The sequence below is a fragment of the Atractosteus spatula genome, chromosome 4 (assembly GCF_055471065.1).
Source record: "Atractosteus spatula isolate fAtrSpa1 chromosome 4, fAtrSpa1.hap1, whole genome shotgun sequence".
In the NCBI taxonomy this organism is placed as follows: Eukaryota; Metazoa; Chordata; class Actinopteri; order Semionotiformes; family Lepisosteidae; genus Atractosteus; species Atractosteus spatula.
The window spans coordinates 64,088,051-64,108,014 of NC_142709.1; the positions used below are offsets into that span (position 1 = coordinate 64,088,051).

Genomic DNA, 19,964 nt, shown 5'->3' on the forward strand with positions numbered 1-19,964 from the left:
ACCGGAAGCCAGTGCAAGGACTCCAGGATAGGAGTAATGTGAACACTTGCACTAGACCTGGTCAGGATTCTGGCTGCTGAATTTTGGACATACTGCAGCTTGTTCAGAGTAGATTTAGATACCCCAGGGAGTAGAGCATTGCAGTAGTCAATTCGAGAGAATACAAATATGTTGATCAGCTTTTCAGCCACAGTTAATGATAGCATAGGGCGTAGTCTTGCGATATTTCTAAGGTGAAAAAAAGATGTTTTGACAGTATGCTGTACATGTGGGTCGAATGTTAAGCCAGAATCAAATATAACCCCAAGGTTTTTCAATTTTGATTGAAGCTCAAGTACAGAGCCATCTACAGACAGGGTTACAGGACTGGCTTTACGAAGTTGATGGGGGGTACCAATAAGCATGACTTCAGTCTTGTCACAGTTAAGATGAAGGAAGTTTTGAGTCATCCAAATTTTTATGTCAGAGATGCAATTTGATAGAATAGAGACAGCCACATCAGTGTCGGGTTTGGTATGGATGTATATTTGAGTATCATCAGCGTAAAAATGAAAGCTGAGGCCATGTGATCTTAAAAGCTGACCAAGTGGGAACATGTAGTTTATGTATTTATTTTATATCGATTTATATCTGAGCTTTTCTATTTCACCAATAAACAAGAATTTGGATTTCGATTATACCTGAATTGAACTACTAATCTGAACTCTGAACTGTTATCGGAAATCTTTCTTAAAAGCTCTGTATATTGTGACTAAAGAATGGAATACAAACAACAGAATGCCTATGTCACAATTTTGAAACGTGATGAGGTCTATAAATGTCCTCAACCTAACCCCATTCATCCTCCAGAAAATAATATTCATTCCTACAGCTATCTGTCCTCTGCACTTTACCCTATGACCTCAGTAGCCTTCACAATAGATAAGGCAGAATGTTGGGAGGTTGCAGTCAGAAGGTGTGCCTTCTACTAGAGATAATTAATGTGTGTTAACTGCATTCCAAGCCTGCTGAACTTTACTGTTGCAGACGTTACTCAGATAGCACTAAGGGCTAATAGTTAGAGGCATAACTGCCGATTACAACATCTCCACTTTCTCTTCCCTCCGTTAAGTTTTTTTTCTCACAAGAATTTCCCTCTCTTACTCCCCTTTATCTATGTTTCTACTTTCCCCCTAGAAAAGGATATGAACTGCCAAATTCTAGATAAAGCAGGGCAGGAGAAACAGACTGAGAAATGAATACATCTGAGTGGTGGATACTTATTATTGATCTCTAATTGGATGTATAAGGAGCCTGTTGTTCACTGCTGACAGGTTATCAGTGCTTGTTATGTCATATTACAATTATCAGTTATTACAGCAATATTAAAAATCAACTACAATACCTATTCTGCTCACACTTAAGTTTTCTAAAAGGGATTGATCAAAGACTTAATATAGAGCTTGGTTAAGGCCTTAATTAACTCCCTTAAGTAATTTTGCATTTAAAAAAGAAGATTTTTTTTCCATTGCTACAGTACCTTCTGTACCTGACATGTCAAAAACATGTAAAATGCAGCATTTATCACAGTAAACAAAAAAGTAAACAGCTTACTACATGATTCTCTGTGTTTTTTACATCAGTAAAAAGAAGTAAAAAGAAGTTTACAGAAGTAAAAAGAAAACAGGAGTCTTTGCCCTCGAGTTTAATGGTCAAATTGGAATCAAGGGAATACTGTACAACGTTTAAGTATGGCTTGAAATCGGTGGTCTGCTTTGTTCAGTACATTAGAATATAAAAAAGAAAAAAGGCTATTCGGCCCATTTATCACCTTTTCAGTAAAGGCATTGGGTTTATGTTAGCAAAAAGCATATATCTGGATTTATTCCTAAAACAGCCACAAAAGAATTCTATCTTCACGGGGGCAGTAGGAAGTACTGAGAGGAACTGTAACTCTTTCACTTTGCTCACGTTTTAGTCTTCAGAAACAGACTGTATAATCACACCTGTGACACTGTATTTGAGCTTCATACAAATCATTTTAAAAAGACGTAATCATAGTTATCCATTGTCTTTATCTCTGCTGGCATGAACACTTTAAACGTTCTTGAATGAATAAAAGAAACAAAGCCTCATTTTGTTCTGAGCATAGAGAGACATTGTAATGCTTGGAATTTGCGGGATTCTATTTTTAACACTAGAAATGAAGGCCTGTAACATTTTTAAGAGGGTTATTTTTAAATTCGATTTTTGGAAAAGCTTAAATAACCATTTTCAAAATTCAAATAAAAATATTAATTTACTCCATATAATGACAAAATAACACATGGCTAAACCTCCTCATCGCGGTTAAGAGCTAGGCCAAGGTATTCTAGAATATCCTAAGGATATAAAAAGTATGCTTATCAGTAAATCTTAAAATCAACAGTCTTAAAGCAGAGATCCCATGTTTTTGTGTTGAAAACATAGATGTAAAAGTTCCAAAACTAATGTTTCATTCATACTGCTTGTACCATAAATAAGCTACTACTTTCTCAATGTCAATGTTTGCCTTTAATAGGGAAAGATTTTAGCTATTGATTTCCCCCAATTCATAGTGCAATAAATGTTAGTCTAAATATTAGTCTAAAACGTCTAAATATTTACAGAATAACAAATGATATAACCACATAATACCAAACAGTAACCAAATAATACCAAATGTCATGCTCCTGAGCTCAATGTGAGCTACTGAAAACTTCTAAGACCAAAAGACAGCAAAGGCCTGCAGCGTTCAGGCTGCTATCACTCTTCTAAAAGCCACCAGGTGCTTAAGGAGCAAACCGCTGCACAAAGCTTTAAATATCACAGTCACAGAAGCATCCTAAAATCATTGCTACAGTACATCAACCCCCTGTTGTGTCATAGCTATTTAAAAGATGAAGCTGGAGAAATCCCAAAAAGGACCTGACATGCCAGTCGCAATATTAAGCTTCATCTTTGATTCAAAAATAAATTTCAGTTTATTTCCATATAATGCTCCCCATTCTAATTCTGGTGTATTTTTGCCAAATTGGTCCCATAAAGCCTGTTGACAAAAGCTGAAGGTTCACAAACCCATTTTTTACTAAGGAAAGGAACCTGAGGCAAGCCACAAAGTATCCCTTCACAAAGAGATGTTTACCATTAAGCAGGAATTTGGGACACAAGGCCAGAAGGTAGCCCTGATCCCTCTGCATCCTGTTATACTTCAATGAAATGTTAAACACACAGCATGACCTTAGATGGAGGGTGCTACTGACTTCAGTGAACCATTAAATAAGTATCTATAAAGCGAGGAAATGGATATTGGTGGTTAGCTGGGGATATTGTAGCCTTTTACTCAACCTCCCTTTAGGAAATCAAAATTAGTTGTGAATTTCCAGGCTCTTCTTACCAGTCATGTAAAGACCTTTGCATAACCAAGGTTATCTTGTTCTAAAACGCCTCATGTAAAAAGGAGCAGAGGTCTCCATCACAGACGTGAAAACAAGCCAACTAAATAAAATGAAAAAATCCCTCAGGAACATTCCATTACATTTCATGATTGCTGACTATCAAAGAAGATTGGATAACAGTCATATGACTTTTGTGTTTGTTTGCTTTTAGAGGTCAGTTACTGCATGTTCTCCAACACGGTGCTGTCCTCCTGTCATTGAAGGCACATGTTAGAACTGTCAGAATCGAAATACACCTAAATGACAGTGCTTCTTAAGATGAGACTTCAGAAAATCCCTACTTTCAGAAAATTATTCTGAGATTTCAAATCCTAAAAAAATATAGATTAAATTCAGGAATGGGTGTGTACGGTACCATACTGATAATTTCTGTTTGACAACAAAACCTCGATCAACAGAAAGGAACTGGTATTAATTACAGAGGCTTGCCTAGGGCCTCTGAAAATTCGAGGCTCCAACTTGTATTACAGAATTAATATCACATATGATTCTCTGAATAAGGTTGTTTATTCATTCTATGAATATAACTGAAGGCTCAGCACTACTACTACAATACCTACCTGCATGAGGATAATAAATATGGTCCAGGTAAAGCAATTTCTTTTAGTATGAATGCCCAATAGGGATATAGATTGGGATTCTCTTAGATTGGGATCCTAATAGACATCATGGGATGGACTATCCGACACAGAGAGAGAGCTGCTGGACAGCAAAGCTGCAGGAGATGTCATATCTCTTCATAAAAAAAAACATCTGCCAGTTAAACCTTTCTTTATCTGCTGGTCACAGAACCAACCCTGACCAAAGACAGAAGAAGACTAAAGACCAGATATTAGTTACAGGGTACATCTGAAAACTGCAACTGTCTGATGTGTGCAGCAGACAGACCGATGCTGTTTTACTTGTCCATCATTGAAGCTAATATTCTTGCCTCGGATTTCACAAGAAGCTGGCACCTCTGAATTGGGACTTTCCTTCAAGCCCTTCTGTCACATGCTCCCATCTGCTGGAGGGTCAAGAGCTGATAAGAATGTGATCTTTGTCTTAGAAACATTCCAGGATTCTGGCACTGAATGTCTGGGCTACGAGGTATGAGGCCAGAGAACCTGCTTCCCTTCTGGACCTCAAACAATGGGATGCTTGACAAATAGGAATAGGCTGTAAATGGAAGGAGAATGGCTTGAATATGACAAGAATTCCTCTAAGCCCAGAAATATGTTTGAAAAAAATGCGTATAGGAACAACAATTGTGGGAAAGTCTGTTTCTGTGCTCGTTTTTATCTTAAGGAATTTCTGTTGCATGACTAAAAATATGTGACAGGAAATGAGAAAGGAATTAGCTTACCCAGCATTAGGAAGGCCATTTTTTTCCACATTAGTCCAGATGTGTGAAGGAATTCTTGCAGCTCTCTACACAATTCATCTTACAGAAATCCAGATTTACCGATGCTAATTTACATTAGTCTACAATCTAATAATCACTGTAAGCTAAACAGGTTTATGACATATTTTCCATATGGTTTACAAGGAGAAAATAACTCCATGGGCTTGATTTTAATTATGTGTATGCAAAAATACATCTCAAATTAATTTCAAGTGCCCCACTTATGTTACTTTAAAAATGAAATCTAATATTTTAAGGACAAAGCCCCCATTAAGGTACCTTTCCTTTCAAATGGTTACAAACGCCAGTCAAACTTTCAACCTTGAATTCAGCCATGAGTGTTTTTGCCCTTTCCTTTCCACAAGTTGAATATTTACACTCATCCTTCCCACACACACACAAAAACTTGTTTTTTCAGGTGTCCTACCCTTTAAGGAAGAATCATGGGCACAGTTAGAGGAATGCATCAGTTATGCAAAACAGGCATGGCTACTCTATGTGGGTGGTTGTAAATCCGTAAGAAAAAAAAAGGCAGCATAAAAATTGTGAACTCAGGAGAAGAGCCTATCAGAACCCAAAGGAAGAACTTCTACTTCTGGTACGTCTGAAGTTATGCAAACACTGAAAAAATTGCAAGCATCTGATATGGAGTGAGTCTGTTTGTTTTGGCAATAGTACACCAATGTGCCTTTAAAGATTGTTGTTAGCACACATGCACAAGTTCCAAACAGTTTTCCTTGCCTTGCTTTTTTTCCCCATTTTTTAGATTTTTGCTGTTCTAAATCTGATTCAGATTTAATTTCAGATTTGGGCCTTTCCAAACCTGTGATGGTTATGTGCCCAACAAAACTGTGATAATATGATAATATGCTTGAAAATGAAGGTGCTAAGTCTTCCAGTAATACCTGCTTATTTGTACACAAAAGCAGTTATGCATTAAAAATGAAAAACAAAAACAACAACTGATAACCAATCTTTTCTAGAAGAAAGCAAAGGCGATTTTTACTCGGTCACTTAGCACACCTGAATTCATCTTTCTTGGGAAAATCAAGTAAATGGAACCTGTTGTGCATAAGAAGCAATGTTTCTACTTTTCTGATTTTAGTCTTATCTATACTTCTTTTTTGTGGAGGAACTGCAGATTTTTAAAATCTTATTTCCTTTAATTAGAAGATATCCACATTTTTCTTTCAAACGCCAGATTTGGTATTAGAGGATGTTAAATAGCTCATTTTACTATCACAACCATCATACTGGCAGGACAGGTGCTTACCATACTTAGAAAATATACACTGCCAAGACATCTGCCCTCTTACAGCCAGAGCCCCAAAGTATCAACAGCAAAGTTAACACTGAATGGAGGACTGAAGCAGCTCTCCTGAATGACTGCAAGCAGAAGACTGCTTGGCAAACCTCAGTAGGTGGAACTGACAGGCACGTCAAGGACATCCTGCCTGGACGACTCAAGCCCTCTCAAACTCTAAGAGGCTCAGCCGGTTGTGTGCACCTGGAGAAGTGCCGTCACAGCTGGCTGCTGACAGCACCCAGATTTAAACCCGCAATGTGGCTTTCGAAACTTTTTCTAGGATGCACTTCACACATACTAGTAATGTTTCATCAAAGCTCGTACATCTGCGTTAGCAACAAAGGTTGACGAGTCGACTCACTGGCTAGACTGTTAAACTATGACCAACAGAACTCCCACAGAGCTATTACTCCTGTTACTCAGGACTAATATTCACAAATACACCTTGTTGTAACTGCAGAAACTGATCCACTGTGTTGGAATTGGGTATAAATACAAAAGATGATTGCAAAGTCAATAAGTTGCTAATCCACTGAAAGTAAAGATAGTATAGACATACACTAAGCCATCATGAAGGAGCTTTTAAAGAAATGCTTGTCGAAGTACAGACAAACATACTGTGGCAGAAAATAGTGAGTAAAAAATACTGTTTGCCTAACAATTTTTACTGCTTTGCCAGAAAATAGTTATCTTTATAACTGTTGTTGCTTTTGTAAAGATCAATAAAAAGCTTACTCTTTTTATGATCGTTACAGCAGCACCTTACAGGTAATTGGCACTTCTCTCCACCACTACCAACAGCAGCCCCCACCTGGATGATGCAACAGTAGCCATAGTGCACCGGTACGCTCACCACACATGAGTGGGGAGGAGAACAGAGTGATGAAGCCAATTCATAGATGGGGATTATTAGGAGGCCGTAATTGGTAAAGGCCACTGGGAAACGTGGCCAGGACACCAGGCTAACACCCCTACTTTTCAAGAAACACCCTGGGATTTTTAATGACCACAGAGAGTCAGGACCTCGGTTTTACATCTAATCTTAAAGATGGTGCCTTTTAACAACATAGTGTCCCTGTCACTATACTGGGGCATTTGGACCCACACAGGCTTCAGGATGAGCGCTCCCTACTGGCCCCACGAACACCTCTTTCAGCAACAAGCTTAGTTTTACCCTGGAATCCATCCAGGTACTGACCAGGCTCACACCTGCTTAGTTTCAGTGGGTTGCCTGCTGGATGGGAGACCTCCTGGGAGAACTAAGGCTGCTGCTGATGTGTTAATGGGACCAGTAGGGACCTCTCATCCTGAAGCCTGTGTGGGTCCTAATGCCCCAGTATAGTGACGGGGACACTATACTATAAAACATTCGCTATCTTTCGGATGAGACATAAAACCAAAGACTTGACTTTGTGTTGTCATTAAAAACCCCAGGGTGGTTCTTGAAAAAAGCAGGGGTATAACTGTAACCAAACTTCCCTCTGGCCTTTTCTAATCATGGCCTCATAATCCTCATCTATGAATTGACATCATTACTCTGGATTATCATTATTAGCTGTAGATATCCTTTTGAGGAAAGACACATTGTTAATTTTGCTCTGTCATTGTCAATCTTCTCCAAGATGTAGACACTGATCATTGGCCTGTAGAGGATTATTTTGTTGAATGGTGTAAGAACTCATACTTTTAACTAGTATCACAACTACTAGTACTAGAAGTATCACAAAACAAAGACATGATCCTTGATTATAGAATGCAAACACCAGCTGCTGAACCAACATGCAATAAGGAGCAAGAAATTGAAACAGTCAAGTTACAAATATCTTGGCACTATCGCTTATTGCAAAATAACTTCTGAGGAAAACATGGATGCTATACGTAAGAAGAGCCAACAGTGATTGCTCTTCCTAAGGATACTCCACTCTTTCAATGTGAAAGGTCTATAGATCTTTCACTGAACCCGTCCTAACATTCACTGCCGTATCCTGGTTTGGTAACCTTAATACACACAATAAAAACTGATTGAGCAGGATAGTGAAGGTCGCCAGCAAAATTATTGGTGCACAAGAGCTGTAGCTTTCAGACATCTACGTCAGATAGTGCGAGAGGCCAATATAATCATTGACTGTCATGACCACTCCTTGCACAGTGAATTTGAGCTTCTATTCGAGTGTCGATTTGGTCTACTTAGATTCAAATGCAATAGAAATAAGTTAGCTTTTATTGACCTTCCTGATTATGTATTTGACTTTATTTTATATTTATTTATTTTTCACACATGTAGGTCTCTTATTTGTTAATGGGTTCATGTTGTGATACAGTAAATGTACTGTGTATTCTATCTTTTTCCTGCCTGCAAAGCAAATTTACCATCTGGGACAATAAAAATAAGCAGGTAAGTAAAGGCAGCTTTCAAATTTAAGTAACTGTTTTCAGGGCACAGTAAAAGCTACAGATTACTTTTTGTGATTGAAAGCTTGTCCCAGAAATGCCAGCTGAGAGTCAATGTAACAGTGCCCTCTACTGTTAAAATATATAAACAAATGTACTTTGCAAATCGCTTGGTTTGGACATCTGGGCCATGCAATCATGCATATTGATTATTATTGTACTCATAACTTTTCACTGAGAACAGTCTGGCTTTAAAGGATGTTTTTATTTTATTGTAAATAATGTAACATTGTCCTTAAGACTTTAAGCACAAACTAGCTATAAGTATATGTCTATTCAGAATTTTTCCTATGATAGTGATGTGTTTATTTGCTCATCTTAATGAGTTTTCAACTTTGCAATCACTGATCTTTCAAAGGAATGTTTTTTCTGCACCTAAAGGGTTACAAATGCCGACTATCAGGACATCTGGGAATATTAAAACATTTTTTAATGCGCAAGGAAAAGAAAATCTCCTCTATGCCAAATTCCTTCACATTTCTATTTGTTGGTTCTTTCAGAGCATGTAACCATAGTAACTGAATACCACCAGTAACCCTGGCTTGCAGCCTAGCATAACTACATTTATTTGCCACAGATCCTTCCAAAGATAAAAACAAAACACATAAACCTAAAATAAGCCTTGTTGCTGATATTCTCTATTGTTGAAGGTTAAAACGTTCTATTTTTATTTATATTAGCAGCCTAGGTTAAGTATGAATCCTCCCATCGTCTGAACATCTAAATTATGTTTAGATGCTCCCTTTCCAAATTTCAGAGTCCCATATGGTTGACATTAAAATTCCTCAGGCTTTTTCTCATGAAGCTCATAAAGGAGAAAACACTGACAGCACTGGCTCTACAGCCAGATTCCTTCAGCAAACTTAAACAATTCTGAGCAAGATGTCAAGATTGGAATGCTTCAGCAGAAGAATGTGCCCTCTACTTCGGAATGATGTGGGTTCGAAATCCCCAGCTGAGAAATTCTCAGAACGGCCATTCAGATCTATGGAATTTGAACGCTGCTTTGTAGTGCTTTCAGTTTATCGCTTTACAAACTTGTATTCATAATTTTCTGCATCAGTTGAAATACTGGGAATGAACTATTCAGTTTAAAGGCTGGGAAAAGGAAGCCAGATACCCCGATTCACCTGGATAATGGAGATAAAGTATAGCCATATTTGGGAAAAAAGTTTTCAATGACCACAAATGTAATTTTCAATGTCTGAAATCAACCCTGTACTGACCAGCTTTTCAAGACGCTGTAGTTATTATAACATACCATGCCTGGTTTTAACTGTACTTAGGCCAGGAGGGAATATCAGTCATGTAACAATAGAACAGCTCTGCACTGTGGTTCAAATCAACAGTCAGGCAGATTTGGATGTTAAGGCACAGTCAGAGGGAGGTTCTTCAGATAATGGTAATGATTTATTTCAACACACTCCCTCAGTGTCACCTCATCTTTCTCTTGGAGCAAACAAAGCACATCAATAATGTGACAAGAAGCTTGTTGTGCATGATAAAAAATGACCATGTTCTTTTCTATATAAACTGCTTAAAAAACCAAAAGGTTTGTCCCTCAACATACTATTTCTGACTTCAAATTAGATCAGTGAAACATATAAAATGTTTAATTTACAGGTACAAAAATATTTACCACATCCCTTAATACACAATAGCACCTTCCACTGACCTTTGACAAAGAAAACACAGAGAAAATCACCATTAAAAAAAGAATGAAATAAAGGTACAGATATGACAAGAGCTGACAATAAAAAAGAAGTGCTCCAAGAGATGTTGCTCTCTTCTATGAAAGTGCAGGACATTGTCCGCTCCACTGACGATTACTTTAAAAACCAAATAACACATCAGGTGCAGACTACCTTCCTGTTCTCTAATAATATTAAAAAGTAGTAAAGGAGGTATAAAAATATAGAGGCAGTGCAATGTTTCCACTGAGAGGTTTGTCTGCACAGGATGTCTCATTTAATTATTCATACATATCTATATGTATCCCTAGTCTCTTTGCCAACTGCCCCTGATTCACTGTAGGAGACCCAGATAGCATCACTTCATGAACAGCATTTGCAGTCCATCAAGAGTGGCAAATTCACTGCAGCAGGGGAAGCTGGCTGTGGGAACGAACCAGTGACTGGGCACAAGGCTGGGGTGCTCTTGGGTTCCCTGGTTAAACATAAATGACAAATAGGCAGGACTCTAATCAGAGGAAGACCCAGCCTCCTTCTCCAGGTACTTTTTCACTGTTTTTGTGGTATCCTCTCTCATGTCCTGGATGTGCGCATCCAGACGTTTGAGCAGGTCTTGGGAGCGCTTGTTCTCATCCTCAAGGAAGCGAGAGGCAACAGAACTCACAGGCGAGGCAGGCAGAGGATCCTAGAGAGGAAAAGAGAAGCAAAGAAAAAGTGACCATTGAAATGTTTCGCAAAAGCCTGTGGCTGTTTTCATAGTGGTTATTTTTTGATGCAAAGAATGCTAAAAATGATAACTCTGCATTTTACTCCATGAGAAGCATTAAAAAAATACAAATTTGTAATGAAGTAGTAATCTGTAGAGATCTTTACAGAGAAAGAGAGTTTTCTCTGGGGTGCAGAAGTCCCAGCTGTGAAAAGGTGCCATTTTATTTTTGATTTACCTATTGGTTTAACACTTACGTCAACATAACTAGAAAAACTAGAAAAAATGTTTCAAGAGACAACTAACCAGTGGTGTAAACTCCTCATGTTCCACAGGCCCAAGAGATTTTACTGAGGCAGTGTCAGAGGAACTGTCGTCATTCCTGCTGTGTGCTGTGCTTGGATGTGTAGATTTTTCCTGGTCTCCTTTCAATGACTGGGAGGACGAGGAAGTTGGTGAATTACTCTTACTGGCCAGAGAATGTCCATCTGGTAGGCTGGGGAAGGATTTGAGATTGGCTTCTTGCAGGCGACGTTTGAGGTTCTCAATTTCCTTTTCATAATGCATAGAAGTCTCTTGCATCTTGGTTTTCAAGCCCTGAAGCTCCTGCATGTGTTTCATCTGCATCTCCTGGACTTTCCTGAAACAGACTGCAAGCTTGCAAGTAACTGTTCTAAAAACACAGGGAAGTCCTCCCAAAGGGTATTCTTTATTATAAAGGTGACTAAAAGCAATTTCTTGGCCATCGCTTCATATTTCCATCTTTTTCTCCTCTGTGGGAATGATGCAGTCGAAGCTGCCTCTTGGTATATCATCTAAATGTGAGACCAGAACCCGGAATATCTGTGGCTCTCTTTTCACTTTTACAAGCATCGGAAAATGAAAGAATCTAAGAAAATAAAGCTCAGCCAGGCCTAGACTCATCATCACTGCCAACAAGATGACTAAATAGAAAGGCTGGGTGTAAAACTCTGTGAACTATTTACTAAGCAGTAAACTGGTATGACTTCTAAGGAATGGTATGGTGCCTAATTATGGCTACATCCAAGGAAGGAGAGAACTTTTGAAGAACTGACCAGATTCACGCCCACATTCATTCAGCTTACGCTCACTTACCTCTGCTCTTGAGCGCCCAGCTGGGTCAGCTTATTCTGGCTCTGCTCCAGTGCCCTCTCGTACTTGTCCTGCCAGGCCTGCATGGATGTGTCCAGCCTGGCACCCACCTCAGCCAGGTCCTTCCGCAGCTGCAGGTTTTGCTGCTCGAGGCTGTCCAGGGAGGACACGTAGCCGTCTCTCAGCGCCGTCAGGGATCCCTCAGTCTTCTGCAGCACACCGCGGTTATCATTCATTGTGGGTAGAAAGCAGAAATGACACGTAACTAATTGTCTTTCCTCATGAAAAAGAAATCAAGAACTGGCCGTGTCACATATTCATGGTAATAACTGAAGTATGTCCACAAAAAAAATCACATGTGAAGACCTTTGTATTGGAAATTTCATCCATTCATTATCTGATTAGACACTTTTCCCTGAAGAGGGTTACAGTGACACAGAGCCCATCCTAGAACATATGGCACACGGCAGGTTGACAGAAGACCATGTGGCTTCCCTGGACGTCAATCCATCACAGAGCTCTCATAGTACGCACATTCCATTAGTGCAAACAAAAATGTGCCATGTCAGCTCTGTTAAATAAACTGAATTCCTCCCCCACCCCTCCAAATCAACTGCTACAAACATGCTTAGAATAAGAACACTGCTAATTCAAGCAGGTAGCTACGTCAGCATGTGTAGGCTGCAAAGGGATAAGTAAAGGTTTATTCCATGCTGAAAAGAGAAGAAAGGAAACACAACGTTTCGGCTGTGGAGCCTTCATCAGGTGACACCCGGAGAAGGCTCCACAGCTGAAAGGTTGTGTTTCCTTTCTTCTCTTTTCAGCATAGAATAAACCTATTACTTGTTCCACTGCTAATTCAACCTCCGAAACACTCCTTCGGTTTAGGACTGTAGGCTCTACAGTTCCGAGGTTGCACAAACCTTAGAGGTCCTGGATTCCATGCGTTCAAGAATCTCAGTCAGGTGCTTATTCTCCATCTTCAGGGTCTCCAGCTGCACCTGTGCCACCTGCACAGAGAACAGCAGCAATGAAGTCTTTATTTGCAGACTTGCAGCTTTATTCCTGTAGTCCAAAGACAAGCCCGTCGCGGATGGCAGTGGCCTGCTGGCATGCCAGTTGTCCCACTCTTCAATGGGCCGATTACCCTGCCACGCGCACCTTGAGTTCGGCTGCCCTGTGCTCCGTCCTCTCGACCTCAGCGCGGAGCTGGCGCTCAATGCTGGAGGCAGAGCCGCTCAGAGTTGCTATGGTGATATCCCTCTGGTGAAGCTCGCCCGTCAGCTTGGAAACTTCTTTCTTCATGCCCTCCATCTCCCCTCGATGTGTCTGCAGTGCCCTCTGCAGCTCATCCTTCAGCTGGGTGACAACAACACACCTGTTACGTAATCTAAAAAGAGCTACTGCAAGGCTGTTTGAAAAGCTGGGTGGTTTTGGTCATTCCTGTTGCATATGAGCTATAGCAGCCTTGGCATCAGTTATCTACTCTACTGGATTCATTTAGTTTTCCAAATTTACACGACTAAGTTAAATTCTGGATAAATAACCAAAACTTATAAAACTACAAGGACAGTGTCCCACATACACTGGACATGTACAGTACATGACTGAACTATTAAAACATTTAAACAGACATTCAAACCAAACAAGAATGCAGCTCTTCTAGGTAAATTGACACTAAATAAGAGTACAATCTCTGTTATTTCAGATTTATTTCTGAAGTATGTTTTGAACAGTTTTGTTTTGAACAGAGGGAACCTATGATTGTTCTCTACTGCGAAGCAGTCCATGCACAGGGCTGATTTACTTGAAGAGAAGGCACCACACACAGAAGAATGAAACAGCTGCCCTTTACTTTCTTATTTTCGCCCATGCAGTGGTTGTGCTCCTCTTCCATCCGCTGGAGTTCCTGCTGTTTTCCATACAGTTCTTCTTTAAGACCCTCTGACTGAATGCGCATCTTTTCAAGGCTAAAAAAAAAGGTGAAATTTTAGGATTCATATCAGGTCCTCTCTTTTAAGCTTCCACATAGTATATTTTGATCATCAAGAAAGGGTACAGTCTACACAGCACATAGTATATGTATTTATCTAGCATAATAAGGTTTCATGCAAAGTGGCGAAGGCTACTTCATTCTGGACTTCCTACCTTTCCTGAAGCAGAGCCACCTCTGCTTTCAGGTGCCCCTCACATGCGCGTGTAGCACTGAGCTGAATTAGAACCTGCTCCAGATCCTGTCTCAGAGGTGCCAGCCCTCCAGACATACCCTGCTTCTGTAGGCAGCTTTCAAGAGACCTGAGTAAAGAAAATCCCACAGGGAATAAATAAGAAACTGTCTGCGATAAGGTCTACTGGGAAAATTTTGAAAGTACTGTACAGGTCTTAATCTATAGATTTTGGAATGTTTTTTTTTTTAAATAGCATTAAAAATGCAGGTTAAGTAAAATCTTATGGTACACATATAACCATATAACACACATACCATTTTCTAATATGTTAAATGTACTCAAGTATAAAAACAACCTACTGTATGTGTCTGCCCTTATGTCTTATGGTTTTACAGCATTTAATTTAAATGTAGCTCTTTACAGAAAACAGTAATGGTCTAACAAACTGTTAACAGGAGTAATTCTGCAGTAAGTAGTGTGTAGGAGGTTTAAAGCTAGGATGTCACACCTGATAAGATGCTCTTTAGCCTGCAGGGCCTCAGACAGCCTGCACAGCTCAGCACGGAGCTGTTTCTGCTGGAGCCCTGAGCTACGGACAAACTCATCTTGTGTGTTCAGGGTGGCCTTCAGTTCGGTTTTCTCTTCACTCAGCACCTGGACATGAAATGCAGCACAATCAGCTTTAACAAGAGCCATTTAACATCCTCCATCACATGGAAACCGCTGGGAGATTCTTTCACGTGCTCACTATTGAATGTGTTAAGTCACAAATTCATGAATCTTCAGGAGGATGACCTCCTAACCTACTCATTTTGGGTCTTTTTTAACAGAAGAATTACCTTATGAATTGCCACTACAGATGACTTGATTTTTGCTTGTGTCATTGTTTGTATATTTAGAAAATAGCTTTGAAATGAATCACTACCATTTACTTAATTCTGTGGTTCAGCACTACAGAATGGACTATGCATCAACAACTGCTGTTGGAGAGTCAAACATCCAAACTAAGGACTTCACTCATTTTCACAACTGCTTTGACTTTCCCTTGTTCTCATCTCTGGCACCTACCCTGCTGACCTGCAGTTCCCTCCTGGAGTCTCCCAGTTCTTCCCACAGCAGGCTGAACCGCTCTAGCTCCATCTCCTGGGCGTGCAGTCTGTCCTGGGCTCTTTCCAGCTGGCTCCGGAGATGCTGGACCTCCGACTGGATGGCCAGCTCACTCTGCTCCTGCTGGCGGCCAGAAACCTGGGAGTGGTAGGCAGCCGACTCCTGCTCAGCAAAAGGGATGAAATTCACAGACTTGGAAGACTGATTGAAAAATGCACTGAGAATTAAACTGTGGGGATTGACAAACCTGTATTTCAGTTTTTTATTTTAGCTAAGCTGACTGCTCTTTTCTTAGTTCCCACTCTAGGAGCTGCAGCCTGTGATTCACTGCAAGTTGGCCTCTTGATCAGATCTCCTGGAGACAATGTCAGTCACACTGCTGCAATGTGCAGAAAACTATTTCCAGCTGCTCCAAATGATAAGCTAGAATCCATTTTTCCTCCACATTCAATTCAGTGTCCTAAACATCAAATCTCAAATACTGTACATAAATCAACCTTGCCAAAATGCTACTCAGTTCTGTATACATCTTGAAAAATATATCTTTCTGTGTAAGGATCTTTCTATGTGTTGTAGAAGGCCTTGCAGAAAGAAATTTTAATGCCACTCTTTTGTAGAAAGTGATGCTTGGTCTTTCACAGCACAAAGCTTGAATGCATTTTCTAAATCATTTCAAACACTAACATCCTGCATAGAAGGCCCACCTTAAGGCAGGCAAACAGAGGGGGAAAAAATAAGAATGCAATCTTCCTAAATTACATTATTACCTGCATAAGCTGATATTGCTCAGCCAGTGTTTTCCTCTGAGCCTCCAGGGAGGCCACCTGTCTCTGGTACTGGAGTCGCTGCTGCTCCCACTCTGCTGACTTCTGACGGAACTCCTGAGAAGCACAAAAGGCAGTCAGAAAAGGCCACAGTGCAGACGGGCAAAATTCTTAACTCTATCTTCCGAGACGTCTAAGTGTGATACACACATTTTGGAAATAATATGACAGAAAGTTCATTTGCTTTATTAAAAAACTTGTTCTCGAATCGGCTTAATTTTTAGGTTCTGATTTATAAACTTCCAATGATGTGTGACAAAGAGTACCACTGCTCATCCTAGGACAGGAGAGCGGAAGATTATTCACAGTGACACAAAATAAGAGCACGAGTTGTACTATTAGCCCCCGAATACTTTAAAACTGAAGAACTCCAAATACTGTAAAATCCATTCACTGATCCAGTACTTCCATAACGACCATCTCATAAGGTGGTGCGGAGATGAGTCAAAGCTTCACATTACCTCTATCTTGCTGTTTAATCTGCTCAGTTCCGTCCTGTCTTCTTCTCGGCTCCTGGCTCCTTCTCTGGCCTCCTTCAGCTGCCGGCGTTGCAGCTTCTCATAGCTCCGCTTGAGCTTGGACAACTGCAGCAAGGTTCAGACACGCGCCTGTTCAACCACACTAATCCACAGCTTCACAAGATTCCAGCGCAAGTTAGTTTCTTCACTTACAGTTGCCAAGTTCCCGAGTAACTGACTGAGTGCCACGTGCAGCACTTCACAGTGATTCAATTAACCTTTGTGCTCGTATTCTACAGCAAAACGGAAACGCTGAAGTTCAGCATTGCTTTTCTTTCCTCTGTTCTGCTCTGCCTCAGAGTGTTCACGACAGATGTCCAAAGACATCCTGTGGGGACACACCTCTTCTCGAACTCGCTGCAGCTGCTCCTCGTACTTGGAGACCAGCTCCTGCTTCTCATTCTGCGCCTCTAGTAGCTGCTGGCGGAACATTCCCACCTAAGAAGGAATGGACAAGAGTAACTAGGTGCGCTCTGAGGACTCCATTGCCCATTCTCCACCTCACTGTGGGATACTAATGCTGTCAGGAGCACTGGGAAAGCATTCTGGCCATGTAAGAAGGAGGCACATACTGACAGAGACATTTACACACAATTCATGGATTTTATGTAAACATCTGCTGAATCTCAGTTTTACGTGAATACCAGTAATTGATTCTGGCTGACTGATAGCTGGGCAAATAACAATCCGATTTTGCTTTAATATGACCGAGAAAAGCTTTTTGCCACTAATTTCATAGGAAATTTTCATACCACGTCTGTTAAGATGACAAGCATACAAAGCCTTCCAACACAACCTCCATGCCAGCTCGCCTTCAGCATTTCCTTGTCCTCTACAAAGTTCACTTGAAAGGCTGTGTCCTGAAGATCTAACAAAGACTTCTTTGATTCTGAACACTGACCAAGAGTAAAAGCAGAATGTAATTTTCTTTGATAAAAAAATATTTTAAAGAGTATTTCGTCGTCAGTCGAAATGATCTACACAACACACCGTGAAAGCTCTCTCTCTTTAGCAAAGACTGTCACTTCTCCATACCGACTTATCATCCCCCCTGAAAGCAACACAGATTTGACTGCCGATCTCTTCTCCACCCTCCTATACTTTCCTTCAAGAATACAGGTCCAAATCAGGTCCATTCACCTAATGAAGTAGTATTCCCATAAGGCAAGCTGACAGGATTGACACGTCTTCACCATGAGTAAATTTCCCAACGGGGATTATGAAATCTTACATTTATATACTAGAAAATGTATTTTCCTACAACCATGTAAAATATAAAATTGCCAAGCTTGTCTTTACCTACACCCGGTCCACTATGCAAATACGAAGCTTTCCACGAAACACTTCTGACAAAAGTACTAGCTGTGGCAGTACCTCCTTGTGCTTTTGCTCAAGAGCGTCCCTGGCAGAACGGAGCTCCTCCTCTCGAACCTGCAGCCGCCCCTGCAAGGCCCGGTTCTGACTCTCCCACTCGCTCCTCTTGTGGGCCACCATGATGTCGATCTGACGCATTAGCTCCTGGAGCTCCGGTTCACACGACGACAGGATGGCGCTGGGGAGGAGAGAGAACGCTAATTCCAGCCTCTCCGCGCTTCTGCCTGGAAGAGGTGCTGTGTGGTTTCTGCTTGAACTCCCTCTTTGTCTAGGGAGCGATGGTGGAAACATTAGCTGTCCCATCTGCTGCTGAAGCAGGTGTGCATAACATGTCTTTCTCAAAGCTGGGTGTTAGGTGGCGGAGCAAAACACAAACTCCAACAACACATCCACTAAGCGTGAAAAAAACAGTTGTAAGGGAAACATGATAAACCTAATTGTGAAGTCCCCCTACCTTGCAGTTTCATCCTGTAGCGTCCCCCAAAAGGCCTCCATTTCACATTAATGCCAGTAGGGCATCTGTCACATAAAAACATGGTGATGTTAAGAATATAACACTGCATTATTAATTCAAAAAGTAAATAAAACATAAAACAACGCCATCCAACATACACCGACTGGCACATACTTCCTTATAAAGTTAAAGCGGATTTCTAGTGGAGGTACGAAGATGAATAGCAAGGACAATATCTCTTCTAAATGCAAAAGCCGAGCAGGAAGAAAAGTTTTGATTTGGAGAAGACTCGGTGTTGAAAAACATCTTAAGTTTCTCCAAGAAGCAAATTTACCTGGTTGCCGCTTAGAGAGGTCAAAAATACAACCAGAGTCTGGAAGAAAACGCAGGAAAACGAAAGAGATTAATTTAAAGGTATCGATACGGACGGAAACCCAGTGCTTAAATACTGTACATCCTTCCCACACTGCAAACCTTAACTGAGTCCAGCTGTTTCCATGGTTAAAAAAATACAGGGGCCGCTTCTTCTTTCTTTTCGCCAGTCTCCCTTACGATATCGCAAGCTCAGCTCACAAAAGGTATCGTGATTATTTAAAAAAAATGCCTGCAGAATAAAACGTTATCTCCTTTCTCCGTCGGCTCTCAAACCTGCCATCCAGCTACACGCAGGCAAGTTCAAATGTTTACAGCTCTGTAGGAAGAAGGCATCATGGGAAAACATGGTGGGTCTCGGAAGCGTCGCGCCCGCTGATTTCTGTCCTCTGTAGCAGACAATAAGCTCTTGAGTGGGGCTCTTTTGCCGGGCCCCGGAAGGATAAAGAATAATTGAAACGAAAATTGGAAAAACTCACCACGAGCACGTTTCCTGCGATTCTAGACAAGGGTACGTTTAGTATTTACGGATGCAACGTAACGCTGTCCATACAGGCTCGTTGGTCTAGGGGTATGATTCTCGCTTAGGGTGCGAGAGGTCCCGGGTTCAAATCCCGGACGAGCCCAGTTTTATGCAACTACTACTAATAAACGCGAATACTTACTGATGTCGAATTAAATTCATAAACTGGACTTGTGTGAATTCAGATGTATGCAAGTAGTTTCGCCACTCATAAGAATCTAAAAGTGTGTTTTCAAATGTTAATAAGTCAGATAAGTCTATCTCTACATTGTTACACCTAAAATGTTATTCTTTTGCTACATTAGATTTAAAAAAAAAATCAGTGCAGTGTAGCCGTCAGTAAAGAAAAATATAAATGCAAAGGAGCGAGGTCATCGTGTGGCTCGTTGGTCTAGGGGTATGATTCTCGCTTCGGGTGCGAGAGGTCCCGGGTTCAAATCCCGGACGAGCCCAACTTTTGAAAACATGAAAAGTAGGCATGTTATCCTAATCGAGTTTAAATAAAAAAACATCCGTTG

General features: G+C 40.7%; 1 protein-coding gene and 2 non-coding genes across 5 annotated transcripts; 2 read left to right on the forward strand and 1 right to left on the reverse strand.

Annotated features, from left to right (window-relative positions):
• Positions 1 to 10,187: 10,187 nt before the first annotated feature.
• On the reverse strand, positions 10,188 to 19,402 carry cep63 (centrosomal protein 63). Of its 3 annotated transcripts, XM_088915022.1 has the most exons (16): positions 19,026 to 19,402; positions 18,886 to 18,924; positions 18,552 to 18,616; positions 18,098 to 18,275; positions 17,066 to 17,161; positions 16,667 to 16,789; positions 16,149 to 16,262; positions 15,343 to 15,543; positions 14,783 to 14,928; positions 14,255 to 14,401; positions 13,962 to 14,076; positions 13,268 to 13,465; positions 13,030 to 13,116; positions 12,110 to 12,315; positions 11,300 to 11,633; positions 10,188 to 10,972 (listed from the first exon to the last, which is right to left on the reverse strand). In XM_088915022.1, the coding sequence occupies exons 3-16, from the start codon at positions 18,590 to 18,592 to the stop codon at positions 10,796 to 10,798; spliced, it is 2,163 nt and encodes a 720-aa protein (XP_088771148.1). In that variant the 5' UTR covers positions 18,593 to 18,616; positions 18,886 to 18,924; positions 19,026 to 19,402; the 3' UTR covers positions 10,188 to 10,795. The 3 variants fall into 3 exon arrangements, with proteins under 3 accessions (XP_088771148.1, XP_088771149.1, XP_088771147.1); XM_088915023.1 differs by lacking the exon at positions 18,886 to 18,924; XM_088915021.1 differs by having other exon boundaries at positions 18,886 to 19,402.
• Positions 19,403 to 19,477: 75 nt separating this feature from the next.
• On the forward strand, positions 19,478 to 19,549 carry trnap-agg (transfer RNA proline (anticodon AGG)). The gene has a single exon. It is a non-coding gene; the product is annotated as a tRNA-Pro (tRNA).
• A 277-nt stretch (positions 19,550 to 19,826) lies between these two features.
• trnap-cgg (transfer RNA proline (anticodon CGG)) lies at positions 19,827 to 19,898 on the forward strand. The gene has a single exon. It is a non-coding gene; the product is annotated as a tRNA-Pro (tRNA).
• The last annotated feature ends 66 nt before the right edge of the window (positions 19,899 to 19,964 follow it).